The sequence below is a fragment of the Macaca nemestrina genome, chromosome 4 (genome assembly GCF_043159975.1).
Source record: "Macaca nemestrina isolate mMacNem1 chromosome 4, mMacNem.hap1, whole genome shotgun sequence".
Taxonomy (NCBI): Eukaryota; Metazoa; Chordata; class Mammalia; order Primates; family Cercopithecidae; genus Macaca; species Macaca nemestrina.
This window is the reverse complement of record NC_092128.1, coordinates 112,568,984-112,590,970: the sequence shown is the minus strand read 5'-3', so window position 1 is coordinate 112,590,970 and position 21,987 is coordinate 112,568,984. Positions and strand designations below refer to the sequence as shown.

Here is a 21,987-nt window from a genome sequence, read left to right as displayed (position 1 = left end):
TCTCTTTTGTTTACCATTAACTTGTATTTTAAAAAGATCAGGTGCTTTCTTAAGAAGTCAGTAAGTTCTCTTTAAGAACTGTAATATTTAAGTTTGAAACAGCCCTGAAAAAAACACATTTATTTCTACATACATAAATATATATTTATATAAATATATATTTGTATATATAGTATAAATTTATAAATATACAAAATAGATATCTATTATATATAAATTTATAAATATATATAAAATAGATATATATTTTACATATCTATTATATAAATTTATATATATTTATATAAATATATACATTTATATAAATATATATATAATAGATACATATATATACACACACTCTTTTTTTTTTTTTTGGAAAAACACAGTCTCGCTTTATCGCCCAGGCTGGTGTGCAGTGGTGTAATCTCAGCTCACTGCAACCTCTGCCTCCTGGGCTCAAGTGATTCTCGTGCCTCAGCCTCCCGAGTAGCTGGAATTACAGGCACGTCCCAGCATGCCCAGCTAATTTTTTTGTATTTTTTGTAGAGACAGGTTTTCACCATGTTGGCCAGGCTAGTCTTGAACTCCTGACCTCAAGTGATCTGCCTGCCTTGGCCTCCCAAAGTACTGTGATTACAGGCATGAGCCACTGTGCCTGGCCTAATTTTTTTTTTAATTTTAGAGAAATATTGGAAAATACAGTAAATATAAGATTAAAAACACACCAGTAATTGATGTCTCACAGATAACCATCACTGCTAACACTTTGGTATTTGCTTTCTGTTCTTTTCTCTTTCCTCTTATCTTCTCTTTTTTGTGCTTTGTGGACATTATTAATCTTCTATTGTTGGCCATTTAGGACTTTTACTAGCTGTATTATAAATATTGTTTCAGTGAACATCCTTTTAGGGAAGTCTTTGCCTAGTACCTGAATTTCTCCTTCGGGTATGTACCCAGCAAGGGGAGGATTGGGTCAACCAGTATATACATTTAAGATTTGTCACCCATATCATCAAATTGGTGTATGTATATGTGAGATTCAACATGCACCAATGCTACCCTGCTAATAAAAGTGCATGTTCCTTTACTAAACCTTTACCAGCACTTTTTCGTTTGATACCAAGACAAAAAATAGCATCATGTTTCAATTTTATTTTTTTATAACACAATGAAATAAAATGAATTTTCATTTTCTTATTGCACATTTAAATTTCTTCTTCAGTGAGTTGGCTGTTCATGCACAGTTTGAGGTGGTTTTTTTGTGACAGAGTAACATTTTGTTATATATTGCAAATGTTTGAATGTATATTAGACTGTCTAAAATAAACAGCTGTAAGTTTCATATTTTAGAAAAACAATGGTGCCTGTGAATGGGTGCACAGAGACAAATCTGAAGCAGACATTGAAGGGCTGTCTGGAAGTTTTTTGAATTGACACTTTCCATTTTATACCAAAGAGAATATGCATGTAGAAAAGGACACATATCATAAATGGACAGTTAGATGATTTCTCACAAACCAAACATTTGTGAAGCTAGAATCAGACTCAAGAAACAGATCCATTCAGCACCCTCTAGCCCCTCTTGATCTCTGACACCTAACAGTATGTATTTTATTATTTTTTTTATTTTTAATTTTTTTTGAGACAGGATTTCACTTCATTGCCCAGACTGGAGTGAAGTAGTGCGATCACAGCTCACTGCAGTCTCAACCTCCCAGGCTCAGGTGTTCCTCCTGCCTTAGCCTCCTGAGTAGCTGGGACCACTAGTGCGTGCCACCATGCATGGCAATTTTTAAAATTTTCTTATTTTTTTAAATTATACTTTATGTTCTAGAGTACATGTGCACAACGTGTGGAGTTATTACATATGTATACATGTGCCATGTTGGTGTGCTGTACCCGTTAACTTGTCATTTACATTAGGTATATCTCCTAATGCTGTCCCTCCCCCCTCTCCCCACCCCACAATAGGCCGCGGTGTGTGATATTCCCCTTCCTGTGTCCAAGTGATCTCATTGTTCAATTCCCACCTATGAGTGAGAACATGCAGTGTTTGGTTTTCTGTTCTTGTGATAGTTTGCTGAGAATGATGGTTTCCAGCTGCATTCATGTCCCTACAAAGGACACGAACTCATCTTTTTTTATGGCTGCATAGTATTCCATGGTGTATATGTGCCACATTTTCTTAATCCAGTCTGTTTAAAGCTTTTTTTTAGAGATGGGTTCTTGCTGTTTTGCCCAGGCTGATCTCGAATTCCTGGCCTCAAGTGATCCTCCCACCTCGGCTTCCCAAGGTGCAGGGATTGTAAGCATGAGCCAAAGTGCTCAGTCTGTTTTCGAACTTTATAAATGTGTTTTCTTTTTGTATCTGGCTTCTTCTATTTGGTCTTCATTGTGTTTACCAGATTCATCTACATTATATGTAGTTGTAGATGTTCATCCCTCTTGGCGTATAGTATTCCTTTGTGTGGCTATATCACAATTTATGAATCTGTCCTACTGCTAATGGACATTTGGTAGCTTCACATTTTTGGTTACAAAGAGTGATCCTGTGAATATTCTGCTACATGTTTTTTGGTGCCCCGGTGTTGGGAGTAGAACTGATACTTGCACAAACTTTCTTGCGCCCACATCTTTCTTCTCTCCTCTCCCCTGACAGCTCTTGAGCAAAGTAAAGAACAGCACAGACTTGCAATGCACAGTGTTTTTGTCTTTCTTTGACGTTACTTTCAGGAAGGATGAGAGTAATGAAGTTTTCTTAACAAGGTACTGAGTTCTGATTTAAATTGTAGATAATGACTGTTGGCTTCAGACCAGGCTATCATTTCTAAATGAAGAATTATGTCTTATGTCTTGTTATTTTCTTCTTTATCAGTTTTTCTTGATTCACTCTAGTAAGTTAAAGGCTTTTGAATTGTCTTAAAAGGAAGGAGTTTATTAACTTGTTGGTCTTATAAGCAACCTTCCTAGGTTTACTAGCGTAATGAAAAACAATCTTTGGGGTAAGAAATTGGATTCAGGCCATGTGCATGCATGAGTTGAGTTTGAGAGATGTACCAAATCTGGATCCTGCTGCTGTGTGATCTTTTGGTAGAATTAAATAAAAGACATTAAAAATTTTTATAGATGCTTTTTACCAGCTTTATGTCTGATTTTTTCTCTCTCTCTAAATTCTTTGGCTGACATGAGTTTTGAAGTTCTGCCATATCCACTTATCAGCCTGTGGCAAATGCAGTCCTTACCAGCATCAAGATGAAAGGCTGATAGTTAAGAGAAAAAACAAAAACATGTGCTGCATAAAAATGCCCTACCTTTTTAAGAAATTGCCAGAGTTACGTTTATTTCGCTCTCTGTCTCTTTCTGTTTGTATGTATACAGAAAAAGCTAAACTGTTAAATTTTCATTCTTCAGTCTTTCAAGTGTGTGTATACTTATTTAAAATTTATCAATAATTCCCAAACAAACTGACAATTTAATAACTCAAGGAGGGCCAGATATTTGCTGGTGCTTTTCCAATTTTATGGGTATCTCTGTAAACTATGAATCATCTTGTACTTCTCTCATATTCATGGACTAAATATTAATCTTCACAGCAACTCCCTTGAGCGTGGAACAGATGGAAAATCGATGCTGGAAGAGAGGAATTCTATAGTATGGTAGTTTGTGTCCATTTTTCTTGCCCTTTATCTCTTTGTTTATTTTCATTCCCATTGCTTACTGTCCTTAACATTTTGTCTTCCATTAAAGGACACCAGCCTTAAGTTGACAAATAGCAATATCATGTTCTTAGGTGATAACCTGACAAACGCTAACAGAGGCATAAAGAATCAGAACCAGGCCAGGCATGGTGGCTCATGTCTGCAATCCCAGCACTTTAGGAGACTGAGGTGGGCGGATCACCTGCGGTCAGGAGTTCGAGACCAGCCTGGCCAACTTGGTGAAATCCCGTCTCTACTAAAAATTACAAAAATTAGTCGGGTGTGGTGGTGGTGACAGCCTGTAATCCCAGCTGCTTGGGAGGCTGAGGCAGATTTGTTTGAACCTGGGAGGTGGAGGTTGCAGTGAGCCGAGATCGTGCCATTGCACTCCAGCCTGGATGACAAGCCTGAAACTATATCTCAAAAAAATAAAAAAATAAAAAATTAGCTGGGCATGGTGGCATGTACATGTAATCCCAGCTACTTGGAAAGCTGAGGTGGGAGAATTGCTTGGGAGGCAGAGGGTGCAGTGAGTCGAGATTGTGCCACTGCACTCCAGCCTGGGAGACAGAGCGAGACCCTGTCTCAAAAAAAAATAAAAAAAATCAGAGCCACACTGGCAGAATGCTGCCATAAGAGACTTCCCTCTGTCCCCTTCTCCCCTGTTTGTTGTCCCTCCAAGCCCCCAGCTGGAGCTATGCTTTTACTTTTGGCATCTTGTTTCTTGGGGCCCCATTGCCAAGGCCCACAGGGATGCTCCAGTGTTACTCCCTCTGGGACCTGATCCTGATCAGAACGATGCCTGTTGTTTCGGCCACCCTTGCAAGACAGCAAGAACAGCAACAGCAGCAAACTTACACTGTTGCTTCCAGACACTCCCTGGAAGTCCCACCACATTCATTCAATTATTTATTCATCTGTAGAATTCTTCAGTAGTGCCTCTGGTGTGCACATAAGAGATAACACAGTACCGAATTCCAGCCCCTGCCCTCAAGGATCTTCTTTTCTAGTGGTGGAGACATACAAGTGAATAGCTAATTACCAAACAAGGTAAGAAATGCTCTGGTAGACATTGGGTGGAAAGTTGAGCAGGCTTAGAAGGTGGGACAAAAGGGACTGAGAATGGTTCTTCGTGCTCAGAGCCTCTATTCAGGCTGGGCAGTTTGGAGTTGGTCTTGCATACACCTGGGCTTCATGCAAGGTTTGTGAGCCTGGAAGTGGCATGTGCTTCTAGAAGGTTTTTAGGAAGGGGAGCATACAAAACACCGTAACTTTTAACTTTGCTTCCGTTTTCACTACTCTATGACGAGTTGTCTTTTGTACTCTTGACATTAAGATTTAATATATGCAATTTTTGGATTTGCCAAGCATCTGTTTCCTAATGTTTTGGATTTTCATCTATGGTTTTATGGTTTTAACTTTGTTTGCAAGACTTAGATTCTACATTTTTGATTGAATTATTTAGAATATTCGTATACTCAGTGACTTTACAAAATTGACTTGCCCACTTTTAAGAGACATTTTAGATGTGTCTTTCTGTGGTCAGCTCAGGAAGGTACAAAAGAAGTTCAAGACTTGACATCACTAGCAGCTAGTTACTGAAAAGGCCTAAACCCAGAACAAGTAGGGAATGAGACCCCCAAATGCACCAGCAGTCTATTCGATTTAGTGGCGTGATAAATTGTATGGTACAGTTGTGTCTTCATGACCCAATCAGTGAAATTAAACTAATTTGTTACTTCTTTTCTAATGTTTAAGTGTTCATGTGGAAAAAGTTTCCATATTTAGGCTTCAGGAATGTGTATTTCTAAGGGGATATTTTAAAAGTATCCTCCCAGACCCATGACAATCCTGATGTTTTTGCATATTGTTTGAACTCTTGAAACCTTCATGTAGAAAGATAGTTCACATTGGATAGGTAAGTATTATACCAGAACTTTTGCTGGTTTCTATGGTTTCTATAGTAGGGATGCAGGGACACTGTCATGCAGATTTGTAACAGATCTGTTTTAACCCACCAGAGAGCGCACCCTACTCAATAGTGATTTTTTTTTTTTTTTCACACAGTTTCAGTCTGTTGCCCAGGCTCACGGCAACCTCCACGCCTGGCAATTTTTGTATTTTTAGTAAATATGAGATTTCACCATGTTGGCCAGACTGGTCTTGAACTCTTGACCTCAAGTGATCTACCTGCCTTGGCATCCCAAAGTGCTGGAATTACAGGCATGTGCCACTGCTTCTGGCCTGTGAATAGGGATTTAAAAGCCTCATTTACTTTATGATCATTTCATTATTGCTTTCCCTTGCAATGTTAAGACTGATCCTAGAATGAAAGATTTCATTACAAAAAAAAAAAACCCTTTTTAGATTTTTTAAACATTTATTTATTTATTTATTTGGGACAGAGTCTCCCTCTATCGCCCAGGCTGGAGTGCAGTGGCGTGATCTCAGCTCACTGCAAGCTCCACCTCCTGAGTTCACGCCATTCTCCTGCCTCAGCTTCGCGAGTAGCTGGGACCACAGCCACATGCCACCATGCCCGGCTGATTTTTTGTATTTTTAGTAGAGACAGGGTTTCACTATGTTAGCCAGGATGGTCTCGATCTCCTGACCTCGTGATCTGCCTGCCTCGGCCTCTCAAAGTGCTGGGCTTACAGGCGTGAGCCACCGCACCCGGCGATTTTTTTTATTTTTATTTTCATTTTTTTAGACAAGGTCTCTCAGGCTACAGTGCCGTGGCACGGTCTTGGCTTACTACAACCTCTGCCTCTTAGCCTCAAGGATCCTCCTACTCCAGCCTCCCAAGGAGCTGGGACTACAAGCCTGCACCACCACGCCCAGCTAATTTTTGCGTGTCGTGTAGAGACAGGGTTTTACCATGTTGCCTAGTTGGTCTTGAATTCCTCGGCTCAAGCAATCCTCCCACCCCAGCCTCCCAAAGTGCTGGGATTATAGGTGTGAGCCACCGTGCCTGGTCTTTAAATTCTTTAAATATATTTAAACACAGGAATATACAACTACATTAAAACTCCTGCTTTCGAAACTTGTCTGTATATTGCAGGGGTATGGACAGGATGTGTTCTAGTGATTATTTTTCTACTTAGCCATTAAATTAGAACCTGTATTTTTGCATGCATTTTGGTTTTTTTCTAACAATGAATTTCAGTTCTATCCAGATAGACCCATTACAAAAGGAAAAAAAATTACACAGACTCGGAAAGTAATATTTTAAAGCCATTCAAATTTCAAAGATTGAAAGACAAGTAAACAAAAGATTATTACTTGAACAGAGTGGCTGGAAGACTGAAGCATCAGCACAGTAAGGAAGCCATTAAATTGGCCAAAGAACAATCCTTAGAAACATTGTGGAAAACTTTAGGGGTCAAGTGCAAGCCACAAAAGGTCAAAAAGAGAAACACTGGGGTCATGAGGTCTATGATGTGCTCAGTGGTTGTGACGTGTAAAAAATGGAGATGGTGCATGGCCAGGTGCGGTGGCTCACACCTGTAATCCCAGCGCTTGGGAAGCTGAGGCTGGTGGATCACCTGTGGCCAGGAGTTCAAGACCAGCCTGGCCAACATGGTAAAACCTTGTCCCTACTAAAAATACAAAAAATTAGCCAGGCGTGGTGGTAGGCACCTGTAATTCCAGCTACTTGGGAGGCTGAGGCAGGAGAATTGGTTGAACCCAGGAGGTGGAGGTTGCAGTGAGCCGAGATTGCACCATTGTACTCCAGTCTGGGCAACAAGAGTAAAACTCCGTCTCAAAAAAAAAAAAAAAAAAAAAAAAAACAAACTAGAGATGGTGCATTAGATAGAGGCAGTGTTGAGTTCAACGAGGACTCAGAGTGAAAAGGTAGAGACAACTGCAGTTGGGGAAAAGGCAAATCAGAGAGAGGCAGCTACAGAGCAGAGGCATGTTGGTGATGGAGACGAGCATTCTTTGGCAGTGTCTGGAGGGGTGCGACAAGCAGAGGTGAGATATAAGAGTACTGTTTAATGTGGGGAAAAGAAAGGCAGGTGTATAGAGATAGATAGAAACTCTTGGTTTGAGTCTGAGTAATTTATGAGGCCCTTGGCAAGGAAGACTGTGACCTGAATATTACAGAAGGAGGTCAGTATTGCAAAAGATCAGTGTTTGGATGGAAGATATCTAGTTTGTGAATATAGTTGTTATTTGACAGGAAAACACAAGGTTGCCGCGTAGATTTGAAGATATGTTGAAAATACAAAAAAAAAAAAAAAAAAAAGTGTTTACTCCTTCTTCCTCTGGACCACTCCTCCCCAGGAGGAGTTCCTTTCCATAGGAAGGGAAACAAAAATGAATTTCCTTTAGGCAAGAGAGCTTTGTAAGGTCGAGCTACTTGAGAGCCAAGGAGAAGCTGCTGCTTTGTGACAGAGCAGGGGTTGAAGTTTTAGTGGTTGCTAGTATTCTGCTGAATGAGCTCTGAGATGCATTCATTTTATAGGAGGGGCTGTTTCATTTTCTAGCTGGACCATACTAAGATTTTTATTTTTGTCTACAGATTGTAGAGTAGATGAGAGGAACTTAGTAGAATTGACAGAATTGCCAGGCATAGTAACACAGCCTTGATTATGTCTTTTGGTTGCCGTTTTCCTCAACTCTTCTTGGGAACTGTCGTAGAACTGGCCCAGACGATGTGATTAGGATGGAAGAGTTCTTCTTTGAATGACTTGGCAGCAGTGCAGTATGAAATCTATTATTATTTCTCTTCAAGCTTTTTTGCCAAAAAAAGTACATTTCCATTTGTGTCTTCAAGATGTGAATTAAAGAATAAAGAAAAGTGCAGGAAAAATTACATGTGTTCTCAACTTAAACCGAAGGTGCAATATTTTAGAGTATCAGAGTAGTCACTGAGTTCAGTTGGATCTATCCCTGAGGGGTTGGGTTGAGATCGCAGCCTCTTTGAAATTTTGAGTTAGAGACTTTCCAAACCAATTCTTGTTCAAACCTCCTCTACAAAGGTAAGCTTGGTCTATCCCCCCACAGTCAAAACCTGAAGAAGAAGCCTTTCCTCTCCATGGCCTTTACCTGATGTTTACATTACTGCTTACCCTGTGCTAATCCTGTAGCTTCTGTGTCCCTTTTCAGGTAGTTTCTCATCTAGAAAAATCAGTCATGTGGGCCTTGAGGGCAGCAGCCATTCTGTTTTTACTCCTCTTAGAAGATCAGGGTTCTGCCGGGCGCGGTGGCTCACGCCTGTAATCCCAGCACTTTGGGAGGCCGAGACGGGCGGATCACGAGGTGAGGAGATCGAGACCATCCTGGCTAACACGGTGAAACCCCGTCTCTACTAAAAAATACAAAAAAAAAACTAGCCGGGCGAGGTGGCAGGCGCCTGTAGTCCCAGCTACTCGGGAGGCTGAGGCAGGAGAATGGCGTAAACCCGGGAGGCGGAGCTTGCAGTGAGCCGAGATCGCGCCACTGCACTCCAGCCTGGGTGACAGAGCCAGACTCCGTCTCAAAAAAAAAAAAAAAAAAAAAGAAGATCAGGGTTCATGCTGGGACACACGGAGCCCTTGATGTGGATGAGTCTGTATGAATTGAATGTGAAGAACCAACCTGGGCTTGTGTTGACTCGGCCTGCTCTAAACTCTGTTACCCAATTTTTGACACAAGAAGTGGAAACACTGCCTCGGAATCCTGACTGCATTTGTTTCTGCCTCTAGCAAGGAGTTTCCCAATTATGTGGGAAGAGGAAGTCTCAAAACTTTATTCTTGGATGTGCCTCTTTCATCCCTATTAACAAATGTATGTGCCACACTAGGTCTTATAATTGTCAGGTTCAGAATCATAGGGGACTGATTTGATCCCTGACTTACTAACTTTGTGACTTTGGAGAAGTTAATTTTTCTAAGCCTATTTCCGTCATCTGTAGGATGATATTGCTGTCTGCCTCATAGTTATTTTAAGATTTCAAAGCATTCATATTAAATACTGTGCAGATGATAGTTGCCTTATTTTTGAATATTTTTCCTAGGCGTGTTTCATAGTTTTACTAATGGGTGTTCTTATCATATCCTGAGACAAGGTAGGTCAGAGGACAACACACCTTTTCTGCAAAAGACCAGCGAGTAACTATGTTCAGATTTCAACAGGCGATTTAGTTTCTATCACTACTCAGCTCTGCTGTTGTGGCTCCAAAACAGCTGTAGACAATATGAAAATGAATGAGCCTGGCTGTGTTGCAACAAAACATTATTTACGGACCTTGAAATTTAAATTTCCTATCATTTTTGCCTGTTGTGAAATATCATTCTTCTTTTAATTATTTTTCATCCATTAAAAAATTTGAGATCTATTTTGAACTCATAGACTGTACAAAAGCAATCAGGGGATACAGGTTGTCAACAATCACCCTAAAATAATTTGCTTGATTTTTCTTAGTAAATATTGTTTATGGAGAAACAAAATGTATTCCTCGGGAAAATTTCAAGTGTCTCAAGTCACTGCAGAAAACCGGGTCGAAGGGATAGATGTTTTCAACAGAAATTTGAAGAACTAAGCATACTTGTCTGGTAAATGTTGATCTTGGGCTTGACCAGAGATACGTCGAAGAAGTGGGTAAAAGAGATGACCAGTTTTAATTACAGATTATTAACTTGGATCTTTTTTTCTGGTTGTGAAGCAGCAGTTACTCCCTCCTAAGCTGTCTATCCTGATGCCTGGTGGAGGCGTCTACTGGTCTGTTGCCTTAGAGGTTACGGAGCTCTCTTCTGCACCATCCTTTTTCCTAGGACGTCTATGAGAAGTTGGCTGAAGTCGATAGGAGATGTTCCATTTTATATAAGGGGAAACAGCAGCCTAAAGAAATTCTGTGATTTGCCTAACATCAGACATTTCTAGCAGTATAGGTTGGGCATCCCTGATCTGAAAATCTGGAATCCCAAATGCTCCCAAATCTGACACTTTGGGAGCACCAATGTGATGCCACGAGTAGAAAACTCCGCACCTGATCTCATGTGAGGGGCTGCTATCAAAACTTTGCTTCATACACAAAATTATTGGAAATATTCTATGCCATTACCCTTAGGCTATGGATATGAGGTATATATGAGACACAAATGAATTATGTGTTCAGACTTGGGTCCCATCCCCAAGATATCTCATTATGTATATGCAAAATATTCCAAAATCTGACAAAATTTGAAATCCAAAAGACTTCTGGTCTCAAGCATTTTGAATAAGGTATATTCTGTTTGGACACCCAAGGCCTGGAAACCCAATGCCTGGCCCAGGGCTTGTTTATCTTACCACCCTGTTTTGCGTTATCGCACAGATTATCAGATTAGTGATAGTACCTAGCATTCGTAAATGCCACAATTTATAAAGCTCTCTTTCATATGCTATTATGTTTAACCCTCAGAATACCATATGAAGTAAGAAGGGCATGTTTTACTATCTGCCTTTTCTAGAGGAGGCAGCTGACAACCCGATATATTTTAATGTACCCTGGGTCACATACCGATTAAGTGGTAGGAGCAAGTCTGGGAGCTAGGTTTTCTAACTCCTTTATTACACTGTGCTGCCTTATTATACCACATGGCAGTTGATGCCATTAATACCCAAACATTAAAAAATAAATTGAAAAAGAAATAACATCCTGCCATGGTTCCAGCCCTTGGCAGTGATTTTTAAGTGGAGGTTTGTGTTATGAGAATTTTTGCTTTCAAAATGCTGCATGCACCTCCTGTAAAAGGTTGAATGAAATGATTTTATTTTTGGTAAGTGGCCCATGCACGCTTATTATTTATTTATTTAGGTCTTTTTTGCTCCAGCTCCTTTGGCTAAATGAAGCACTGCTGTATTTTTATTGCATACCCCATCATTAAAAGAAATTGAAAAGACGCTTGTTAGTTTTAATATTGCATGGATGGAAATATATCTGGCACATTTAGAAACAGTTACAATTCCTAATAGCGCATTTTAAGAAGTAGTCTGGTTTTGTTCTTGATTAAAAAAAGAGAAAACTTTCTTAAATTTGCTATAATTCGATAATCATCTTTAGTTGGGGAGGGAGAACGCCTCTGTGTTGTATGATTCTGACTTTATTGACTCATTCAGCATTCCTTTCCAGCCAGTGGGAAGGGATTATACTCTTGGGCAGCATGAAGGGCCTTTCATTTGTTGGTAAATAATCCAAGCAAAGCTGCTTCCAAGTGCAAGTTTTTTTTCCTTTTTCTGTAAACCATATGCTTCTTTAACTTTTGGACATATGCCCTTTCAATAAACTATGTGAGGCTCTAACTGTTGGAGCTATTGTTAAGTTAAGCACAAGCCAAATACTCAGGCTGCTTCTTGCATCTAAGCCTTCATCCCAGTCCCCCTGAAGACAGTGTTTTTTTTATATATATATATTTTTTTCTTTTTCTTTTTCTTTTCAAAATAGCTATTCAGAACCTGGAAACCCTATAGAAAGGGGGAGGTGTGGGGAGAAATAGTGTGACAGGAAGATAATTTAGCCATAGCATGAGAGGTGTCATTTACACTGCAAGATACTAAATGTGCCCAAGACCTGAGCTTGACAATAACAACAATAGCAACAATGGAAGTAGAATAAGAAATTCAAAGAAGTTTCTGAACCATATTTCATTCATGACTCTGGCTTAAAGTTTACAATTAAGTTCATTTGATTAAGTCTGTAGTATTCTCCCTGATGACCTTTAGAGGAAGAGGCAGAATAATTTTAATAATGAAAATAGTCTTTGGCCAGGTGTGGTGGCTCACCTCATGCCTGTAATCCCACACTTTGGAATTCCGAGGCAGATGGATCACTTGAGGTCAGGAGTTCAAGACCAGCCTGGCTAACATTGTGAAACCCTGTCTCTACTAACAATACAAAAATTAGCCAGGTGTAGTGCTTGGCTCTCTCTCTCATGCTACTCAGGAGGCTGAGGCAGGAGAATGGCTTGAACCCGGGAGGCGGAGGTTGTAGTGGGCCAAGATTGCACCATTGCCCTCCAACCTAGGCAACAAGAGCGAAACTCTGTCTCAAAAAACAAGAAAATAGTCTTCACATATACAGATAGAACAATGGCAAGCAAATGAATGCTCTCAAAGACTCCTCACAGAAGACACATTTTAGGGGTTAATAGTAATTTATAATACACAAGAAAGTCATGCCAAGCTGGGCACTTACCTGAAGGTTGACTTTAAGCCGGTCACTTAACCTTTGTTAAACCTCAGGACTTTTGTTTTTATTTTTATTTATTTATTTGCATTTTTTTCTTTCTTTTTATTATACTTTAAGTTCTAGGGTACATGTGCACAACGTGCAGGTTTGTTACATATGTATACATGTGCCACGTTGGTGTGCTGCACCCATTAACTCGTCATTTACCTTAGGTATATCTCCTAATGCTATCCCTCCTCCCACCCCTCCCCACAATAGGCCCTGGTGTGTGATGTTCCCCTTCCTGTGTCCAAGTGATCTCATTGTTCAATTCCCACCTGTGAGTGAGAGCATGCGAACCTCAGGACTTTGAGCTGAATAACTGGTTGATGATACTGTATACTGGACAGGACTGTGAAGACTCAGTGGGATTAATGCATACGGAGCACATCGCTCTGGCCTGGCACTTAGTTAGTGCTCAATAAATGTGAGGTGCGGAGTACAGTCTAGTGTTGTTAACGCATTTCCCATTTATGCCTTTCCAGAGTGGGCTGGTAAAAACTGAGTTAACAAGTTTTTACGGAGGGACCTTAGGGTATTTTTGGCATTTTGGGGAGGTGTTTGCATATGCATAGGAGATAATTAAATGATCACATAATTTCACGTAGGCTAATTATCAAAATCTCTTAAAGTCTTATACCAGCAGGAGGTGTTATTAATATGTGCACACCTAGCCTGCTGTGTCTTGGCTATATTCTATTGTTTTAAGAGGTGGGATAAATAGTTGAAAGCAAGGCTTCAACAGATAAACTTGTGGGATAATTTTTCAATTTGTGTGTACTTAATTTGAACTTCTTTAGATAATTATAGTAAAGGTAATACATAGAATTAAAAATAAAAACCAAACATCAGCTTTTTCTGTACTCTAACATGATTGAGAAATATGTTAAAAATCTATACATTTTTATGCTAATTGGTGCATTTCCTTGACATTTTTCTTTTTATTTAGAAATTTTGTATAGAAATTATATATTTCTCTTCCTCCTACCTTCCTTTCCTCCAAAAATTTGAATTCTTAAACAATTTAGAGACATGGCAGCCTAGTGGCTAAGTGAGTGAACTCCTGGGGCTGTGGTGTGAGGAAGGAGAGCAGCTAGGGTCATGTCTGTGGCCATGAAGGTGTGCTTTGTGAGAGGTGATGTTTTGTGGCCTTTCCCTCCTCCCTCATAGGCAGTACCTGAGCCATTATCTGAGATTTTGTAAAGGTGCAGACTTTTGTGGCTAGCTCACTAGAAGCAGGCTGCTTAGATATAATTGTGAAGAATCAAAAGGTGGTATTTACATTTGGGTTTCTCAAATGCACATTTCATAGCTGAGGTCAGTGGGCCATAGCTAGAGGGGGTTTCTGTTGCAGAAACCTGACCCAGGCAGCACCTGGCCTTTGCCCGGGGGGCTGATTGAGTGTAGGTGAGCCCTGCTGTCTGTCCCTCATGGGGGTCATGTGGCCTCTAACTCCTTTTGGTACAATAATGGTATTATCGTGATATTTAAATGCACTCTCCAAGAGTGCTTGATTCCTGCAAGGGCATAAGTATGGTCTCTAAAATGTTATTAAAAATATAATACCACCATATGCTCAGGCTTTCTTATTCCGTGATCTTCTAAAAACAAAAACATGCAACATAAACACACCAGATGTAACCCATTAAGTTTGTGTTCACTTCTGCAGTTGGGAAAAATGTTAGAAAGGTTAGGAAATAGGACTTTGATGGTGATGGGAGGAGGGTGTGGACCTGGGAACCAGCATCTGAAAGCACTGCCAGAGGAAGAAGCCGCTGCACACAGAGGTTTATTCCTTCGTGCCTTTAAAGGAAAACCAAGCTGTAAGTCCTCTGGCCACACAGGGGCTGGGCTAGATCTCCAGAGTGATAGGATCATTCCCATCGGAGGATGCAGCCAGGCGGCAGCAAACTGGACCCTCTGGCCTTCGGAACAGGCCTGTCATTGTTTCTGCTTAACTGTTGGCCGTGGATCTCGTTATGGAATCTTAACTGCTCAGGTCTGTATGTGCAAAGTAAGAAAGAGAGACTCTTCATTCTTTGCTTGTCAAAGACTAAAACTGAATTCTCAAAGAAATCTTGAATACCTAAATGTTCGCGAGATTGTGACTCAGAGAGAGATGGGCATAAATGTGCTACTAAGCAGAAGGCAGAATTTTTGACCCTCCTGGGAATTTATTGTACTGCCTTTGATGCCACTAATTAACTCACTCTGTGTAAGCAGCGACTAGCAACTAATAGCAGACTAATAGAAGAAGCTCCATGATGTTGTTTTAGAATTCTTAATTCAAGAAAGAGTCTTGGCAAGCGCTTGGAAAATAAGGTAGATCTCCTCCTCCCTTTTAAAGGCGAGCCTGCTGGGGCCCTCAAGGGTACTGTTTTGTTTATATTTTCCTATTCCCAAGTGCATGCTGGATTTGGCAGGTGCTTTCTGTAGGGAGCTTTGAAAGATGGTTAGTACCCATGGGTTTGTGCTTGCACTTAAGTGCCTGTTCAGGGCAGTGTTCAGCCAGGTCACAGCGATCTTCGCTGACCGTGTCATCAATGTCCAGAAGCATCCTCCCAGGGGTAGAGATGGGGCTGCAGACCTCTTTATTTGTGAGGGTTCAGAGGCACAGGAAAATGTATGGAAACCCTATGGGCTACAGGGCATGCTTGCTGAAGCTTCAGACAAGCTGATAATGTTATCTGCTCATCATTGTCATTATCTTAAAAAAAAAATACAGGAGGCAGCTTGCTCTTCATGCCATCAGAGCTTTCTACTGCAGTGAGGGGAACAGCCATTTCAGGTTTTGCATTTTCGTTTATCTGAATTCTCATCTTGCTCTCTCTGCCCACTCCCTTCTATCCCAGGGACCTCTTTTGAAGTTGAATGGAGCTCTGTAAACTGAGCAGTTGGGGAGTGAGGTGAAAATTTTGCCTTGGTTTGAGCTCTAACCTGCTGTTCTTTGGAGCAAATGGTTTCCAGTGGAAGCCATTGGGATATTGGTCAGTCTAGACTATGTTTTATTCTTTGGCAAAAAGAACAGTAGAAATATTAAAACAAGCTACTCTATGGCTCTGATGGAGGGCATTTTCTTTTTCTTTTCTTTCTTTTCTTTTTTTTTTCTTTTTTTTTTTTTTTTTTTGAGATGGAGTTTTGCTCTTGTTGTCCAGGCTGGAGTGCAATGGCGTGATGTTGGCTCACGGCAACCTTCGCCTCCTGGCTTCAAGCAATTCTTCTGCCTCAGCCTCCCAAGTAGCTGGGATTACAGGCATGCGCCACCACGCCCAGCTAATTTTGTAGTTTTAGTAGAGATGGGGTTTCTCCATGTTGGTCAGGCTGGTCTTGAACTCCAGACTTCAGGTGATCTGCCCGCCTTGGCCTCGCAAAGTGCTGGGATCACAGGCGTGATCCACTGCACTCAGCCTGATGGAGAGCATTTTCTACGTTCTCTCCTTTCACCCTGGGACCTCCTGGTTGGTGAAAGTAGGAAGAGAGAGCAATCCCATCATCTTTGAGGGAAGGTTGTCACTTGAATTTCCCCAAGGCTTCAAATTCTGCTGCAGCCCTCTCATGTTGCAGGCCTGGCAGTGCACTTTAAAGGTTGCAAACAAAGCTGAGTGCTTTCTCCTGATCTATCTGGGCCCCTCCCTCTGTCATCTGTCATTGTCAATGGGAGATGTATGTGCAGCAGCACAAGGGCAAAGTCTGACCCCGAGGGTATTGGAAATGTTCTTAGAGTAGGCATTATTTGCTCACGCCCTTTGGAAGCCAAGCTCTAGACATTGTAGGAAGCAGCCCCTGGCTTGGCAGAACTGCAGTCTAGATGGAAAGAGGAAATATTCTGCTTTTAAAAACTACAGGAACTTTATTCCCACTTCCTAGCATAATTCTACAGTGCTTTGGAATATACTTAGCTTCTTCTGTTTTTCATTTCTAATCTCTCTTTGGTCAGTCTTGGGGAGAATTCTGAAACAGGGAGGCGAGGGCTTGGATTCCGTTGGTTTTTATTCAAAGAGCATCAACATGTAAATAACTAAAGAAATAAAAGCTGATAAGATGTAACAAATGAATTATAGGAAAACAAATGAAATAATGCTCCTTGCAAACACAGCGAAGCAATTTCCCGGGAGGAAAGGAGGGACGATGCTCTGTGTCTTGTTCAGGACATGAGGGCGGGGCCCCAGGCTTCTGGAGACACATTAAAAATGCCTGGAACACACAAAGCCCCTGGCTGAGTCCTGGAGTGCGGTGGAGAGGGTGTGCAGCGCTCAGTGGGGCCTGCGTGTGTCTTTGCACGTGGAAGTGGGAGGATTGCACCTGTGCAGGTCCTCCGTGCGGGTCCGGTGTCTCCCCATAGATTTGTCATTTGGGTTTCTCTCGATGTTTTCCAGGAGTGGATTTATGTTACCAAAAACTTAATGGGAGAGTGTCTCAGTTGTGAAATTTTCTGTGCATAGCAATGTCATTACTTCTTTTTTTTTTTCCTTTTTACTGGTGGTGGTGGATGTTGGGTCACATATCCAGGTATCATTCCAAAAACCTACCCAGGAATAGAGCTCTTGTCGTGTTAACAAGGGACAGGAATGTGTGGATTCAGTAAAGCATATGGGAATTTTCTTTGCATCACTTGCTCACCTGGGACATGACGACCAGTTTCTGATCTGGAAACTGGACCTCATACCTTGTCCTACTGCCATCACTGGGTTGCTGTGAGGATCACATGAGACGATGTAAATAATGATGAGAAGGGTTATTTCTTTTCTTAAGGATGGGGAAGATGTTTGCTTGTGAAGGGTCCAGATTAGTCAACAACATATTTATGGAGCCTTAGTCCTGTATTTTAATTCATTTGAACATGACTTTATTATATCATTCAATATAGAAGTAACAAGGTTTCACAAACTCAGACCTTAAATATGGAAATAGTATTTGCTTGTTAGAATCCCATTCGGCTAGAAATCTGAGTATCCTCCAGTCTTTTTTTTTCCCCCCTTAACATTTTGTTGCCTCCTCCCTGCCCGCCCCATCCGCCCTTCATTTTGGCTCGCTGCAACCTGAGTGCCACTTTTCTGGGAAAGCCTGATATTCTGACTTCAGTTTTGTAATTTAATGATGGAGAGTTTCCTTAGTAAACCAAATTTAGAGTCCTAGAATGCTTATCTTATATCCAGACCTTGAACATAAAAGGCATTTTATACCCGCAATTGTTCATTTAATGAGCAATTGCAGAGTGCAGGCCGGTTAAGGGATTGAGCTATATGCACTATTATTGCAAGAAGTATTCCGAAATACCAGAAATAGGACGTAAGCTCTGATCAGGGAGACTGCGAGCACAATTACCTTCTTTTCAAATCCTTCTGTGACACTGCGGGAGGAAAAAGGACTTTGAAACTTGAAAGGAAAGAGCTTGCTTTCAACCTCAAAAGCTAGGAGGAAAGGGCTCTGAAATTTGCTCAGAATTCCCAATTCACCATTAGCCTGTTTCTTCCTTTAGCCTCAAGGCATTCTCCGCTTTTTGAAAAGATGTTAAGAAATTCAGTCACAATAGAGAGCCTAGTTTTGAACATGTTTCACTCGGTCCATTGAGGTCTAGGCTCCAGCCTTTGTGTGGGGTGAATTGAGCTGAGCGGCTAGCTGGTTGGAGAGAGGTGAATGAGGAGTCGCTGTGCACTCGCAAATTCTGGCAAAGAAAAAAGCTCACCCCTTCCTTTATTTTACAATATGCATTCCTGTACAATCCTGCTAGTGGCAATATGTGGAGCGGAGCCTGTTCTTAAGTCAATACAGAGTACTTGGTTTATAGCAACTCTTGTTAAGTTTGTCTTGTAATTGAAGCTGCTGTTGACCTTGCTTGGGGACCATTTGTAAAACCGTTTATTTAGCATAAACTGAAATAATAAACCCTCCTTCTCTCGGGCTGATTGTGATAGGGTGACATTAGTTTGATTTAATGATTAGCCGCCTGACCCTTCTGCTGGAGAGAGAGGCTTGAATAGGGAGAGTTCACTCGGAAGCACTCAGAAAGAATACTAATGAGCTTGTTAAATTTAGCATGGCTCCAACCACTTTTAATTCCTCTAATGGGAGCAGCACTGCCTGGGAGAGGGAGAGGGAGAGGGAGGCAGAGAGACACCGAGAATGTTCCTAGAGGGTCTGCGCAGCTAGAGAGAGCTCACCAAGAGAAGTTGGCACAAAGTAGCTAGCCAGAGCCTGGGGACTGTGTTGTAAGTATTGTCTGTTCTCTTATACTCCCCGTCTTCTAGGTCTTGGGACAAGAGAGGAGTAGTGGTATTAAAATGGGTTTTAAGGGAAAAATCAATCCTAAGGGGGAAAAGGGGGTGAACAGGTATACTGTGAGCTCCTAACCAGCTAATTTTGTTAGCTGACAGGAGGTGTCCTTAGTGATGCCCGGCAGAGTTTTGTTTTTATCTGGAAGGAATCGCCTGAAACTTTTCTCTCAAGTCATGGGCAGAAAAAAACAAAACAAAACAAAACAAAAAAACCCAAACCTGTTTCTTCGGTTACCATGAGAAATCGGATAGGTGTTTGTCTGCAAGCGCACACAAGTGCATGTTCGAGTCCTGCTTCATGCAGCAACGTGATTACTTTCTCCAGACCTTTATTGCAATCATCCTAAGCATTGTTTCCAAGGACCCCACTTTTCTTTTTTTTTTCTCAGTTTCTAGCACTAAGAGTATCTTGATGTCAGTTGCTTTTGGATGAGTTTGGAAATTCTGGGACAGTTTCTAAAACGTGCTGCTTTGGGCAGCTCTCTGGGGGCAGGGATTTGTTAACTTCCACTTGAGGATGGATATGCAAAAAGGAGGAGGTACAAAGTGGGACTATGATGACAGTATTTAAAGTCATTTTTTTCCTGAAAGATTTTAGTGAATTGCATGTTTCAGTTTGACCCCCGAGCTTGCAGCTGTTAAACATAGAGAAGCGGGAACAGTTGCCTTGTGTTTGGCTGTTAAAGTCCATTGGCAGATGCTCTTGGAGCAGTGGGCTGTTTGCTTACATTTTTGCAGCAGACTTCTGCCTGTTGCCATGGTGGACAGTGTGTTTCTGTCAATAATTTGGCCTGGCGTAGCCTGTCTGCACTGACTCTCAAACTTTATTGAACAACTCGGCTCAACTGAACAAGATTAGACAGCTTTCGTCTTTTGGCTTGCTGAAGTGGTTGCTAAATTTATAAGAGCAGGCAGGAATATTGCTTGGAAAGTGTCCCTTTCCCTGTATACAGAGTTCTTTCAAGCCTCGTAACTGTTTGTATTGTGGAGTGTGTGTACTGTCAGGTTTTCATATGAATGCCCGTCACAAGCAACTTGGTACAGGAGGTAAACTTCATGAAGTATTTGTCTGCTGGAGTTTTCCTTTTGGGGCGGAGATGTGTGGTTGGGTAAAGTTAGGATTGCACTGACTATTGTAAAAGTAAATTTCCTGATGGAAGTTTTCACATTAAAAAAAAAAAAAATCTTGCCTGTATTTAACTTTACTAAGGGAATAGTAATTTTAATTTAATTTTTTCTGTGTTAAAAATGTGCACTTCGCTAACTTCTTGTTATAACTTTAATATTTACTTTTGTTGGGTGAACTCTCATTAAGAAAATCATTGAGCTAAAAGGTAGCCTCATTTCCACTCACCCTCCCCACTCAGCTGCCCCATTACCCTCTCTGAGCTTATTCTCTCAAGAGGTTGGGGGAATGGTGGGAGGACTCTCTGGTCAGGCCATAACCCGTTCATTATTCAGTTATTTGTGAGGTTGGATTCAAATACTCATCATAAACACGTAGTTTGTAAGACAGAGTTTATTATAGGGATGCCGTTTTAAGAGAAGAAAAGTTAATTTCTTCCAGGACGATTAAGTCAAGGAAATCCTGTTTTAAACCTGGAACAGGTTAGCCAAGCTTGGTTATTCATCTTTCCCAGAGAATGCTAATTATGTGTCACAGCCCCCCTGAGGAAGGGTTTTCTAGCCTCCAAATGAAGGTCCCTTTCTACAGAACTTGCACTTCGGTGCTGGAAGTTCATTTCAGATTTAAAGTTTGAAATAAAGGCTTTATACAGAGCACAAATTAGTGGAAAATATTACTTGGGCCATTTGTAGGTTATAGGAATATTTATAAAACTGATGTAAGTTTTAGTGTTTTGACACCCTTTTGCTTTTACAAAACTGCAGCATTTTTATATAAACTGTGGGTTTTCTGCTAATGAAGTACAAGGGTGGCCTACTGCCTAAAAGTGTTAGTTAGAAGGGAAAGTAAAAATGTATTTTATCTTTTGTAGTTTGTTTTAAAATTACCAGGAGCGTGGTGTGAATTGCTTTCATAGAGATCAATGTGAACATGTGGGATTACAGGATATTTTTGTTTTTGTTTCTGTTTTTACTTGATAGATTAAATGTATAATTTACCCCTTAATTATAAGGTTTGGGATGAGGATCTGCACAAAACAATATTAAAATAATATTTCACAATTACCTTTAGTAGTTAGCAAATTCTCTGTAAAGACCAAAACATACCTCATTGTCTATTCTGTTTTGTAAGTCATTTGCTAAGGTAAGGAATATATTGCTTAGTTTTCAAGTCCTACACACAGGCAGAAAAACTAAACTTGCTACTGGCTTTAGGTAGTTCAAGTCCTGAGTCAACATAAATAGTATTTGTTATTTTCAGTTTGTATTTTTATGCAAGTCTGTGTTTACAGTTCTACTTTCTTCTGACTTTGAGCAGGGTTATGAAACTGCTAAAGCATTATTCTTCTGTTTATCGGGGGAGCCCTTAGTTAATCATATCTGCTTTATGGATTATTTTGTAGATAAATTTGTATATGGGAATAAGATGTGTTCAAGATCTGTTTCTCTAAAATGCACAACAATGGTTTTATTTATACCCAAATACAGTTTTTTTGTTGTTTTGTTTTTGTTTTTTTTAGATAGGAATAGGAAACAGTTTTTACATTTGATGTCTAAGCGGTACCTGGACAGCAGCTTTCTTTCCATCAGCGCTTGTCTGCCAGAGAACAGTGTGTTGATTAAATGTGGAACTTGTTTGGGATCATGTAGTCTAGAGTTCACGTATGATTCAAAGAGATGAATTGGTCCACTTGTTGTGGGTTCACATAGTCTG

General features: G+C 40.7%; 1 protein-coding gene across 5 annotated transcripts in view; it reads left to right on the top strand.

The window, feature by feature from the left end:
• LOC105494186 (GLI family zinc finger 3) overlaps positions 1–21,987 on the top strand; it is a 279,866-nt gene that overhangs the window by 70,162 nt on the left and 187,717 nt on the right. Inside the window, exon 1 of one of the 5 annotated variants that reach the window (XM_071095091.1) lies at positions 13,948–14,872. The exons of 3 other annotated variants lie outside the window; for them this stretch is intronic. In XM_071095091.1, coding sequence (XP_070951192.1) covers positions 14,764–14,872 — 109 coding nt within the window. In that variant the 5' untranslated portion in view covers positions 13,948–14,763. Of the gene's footprint in view, positions 1–13,947; positions 14,873–18,959; positions 19,083–21,987 lie in introns of those variants that run through there. One more of the 5 variants, XM_071095092.1, reaches the window with a different exon arrangement.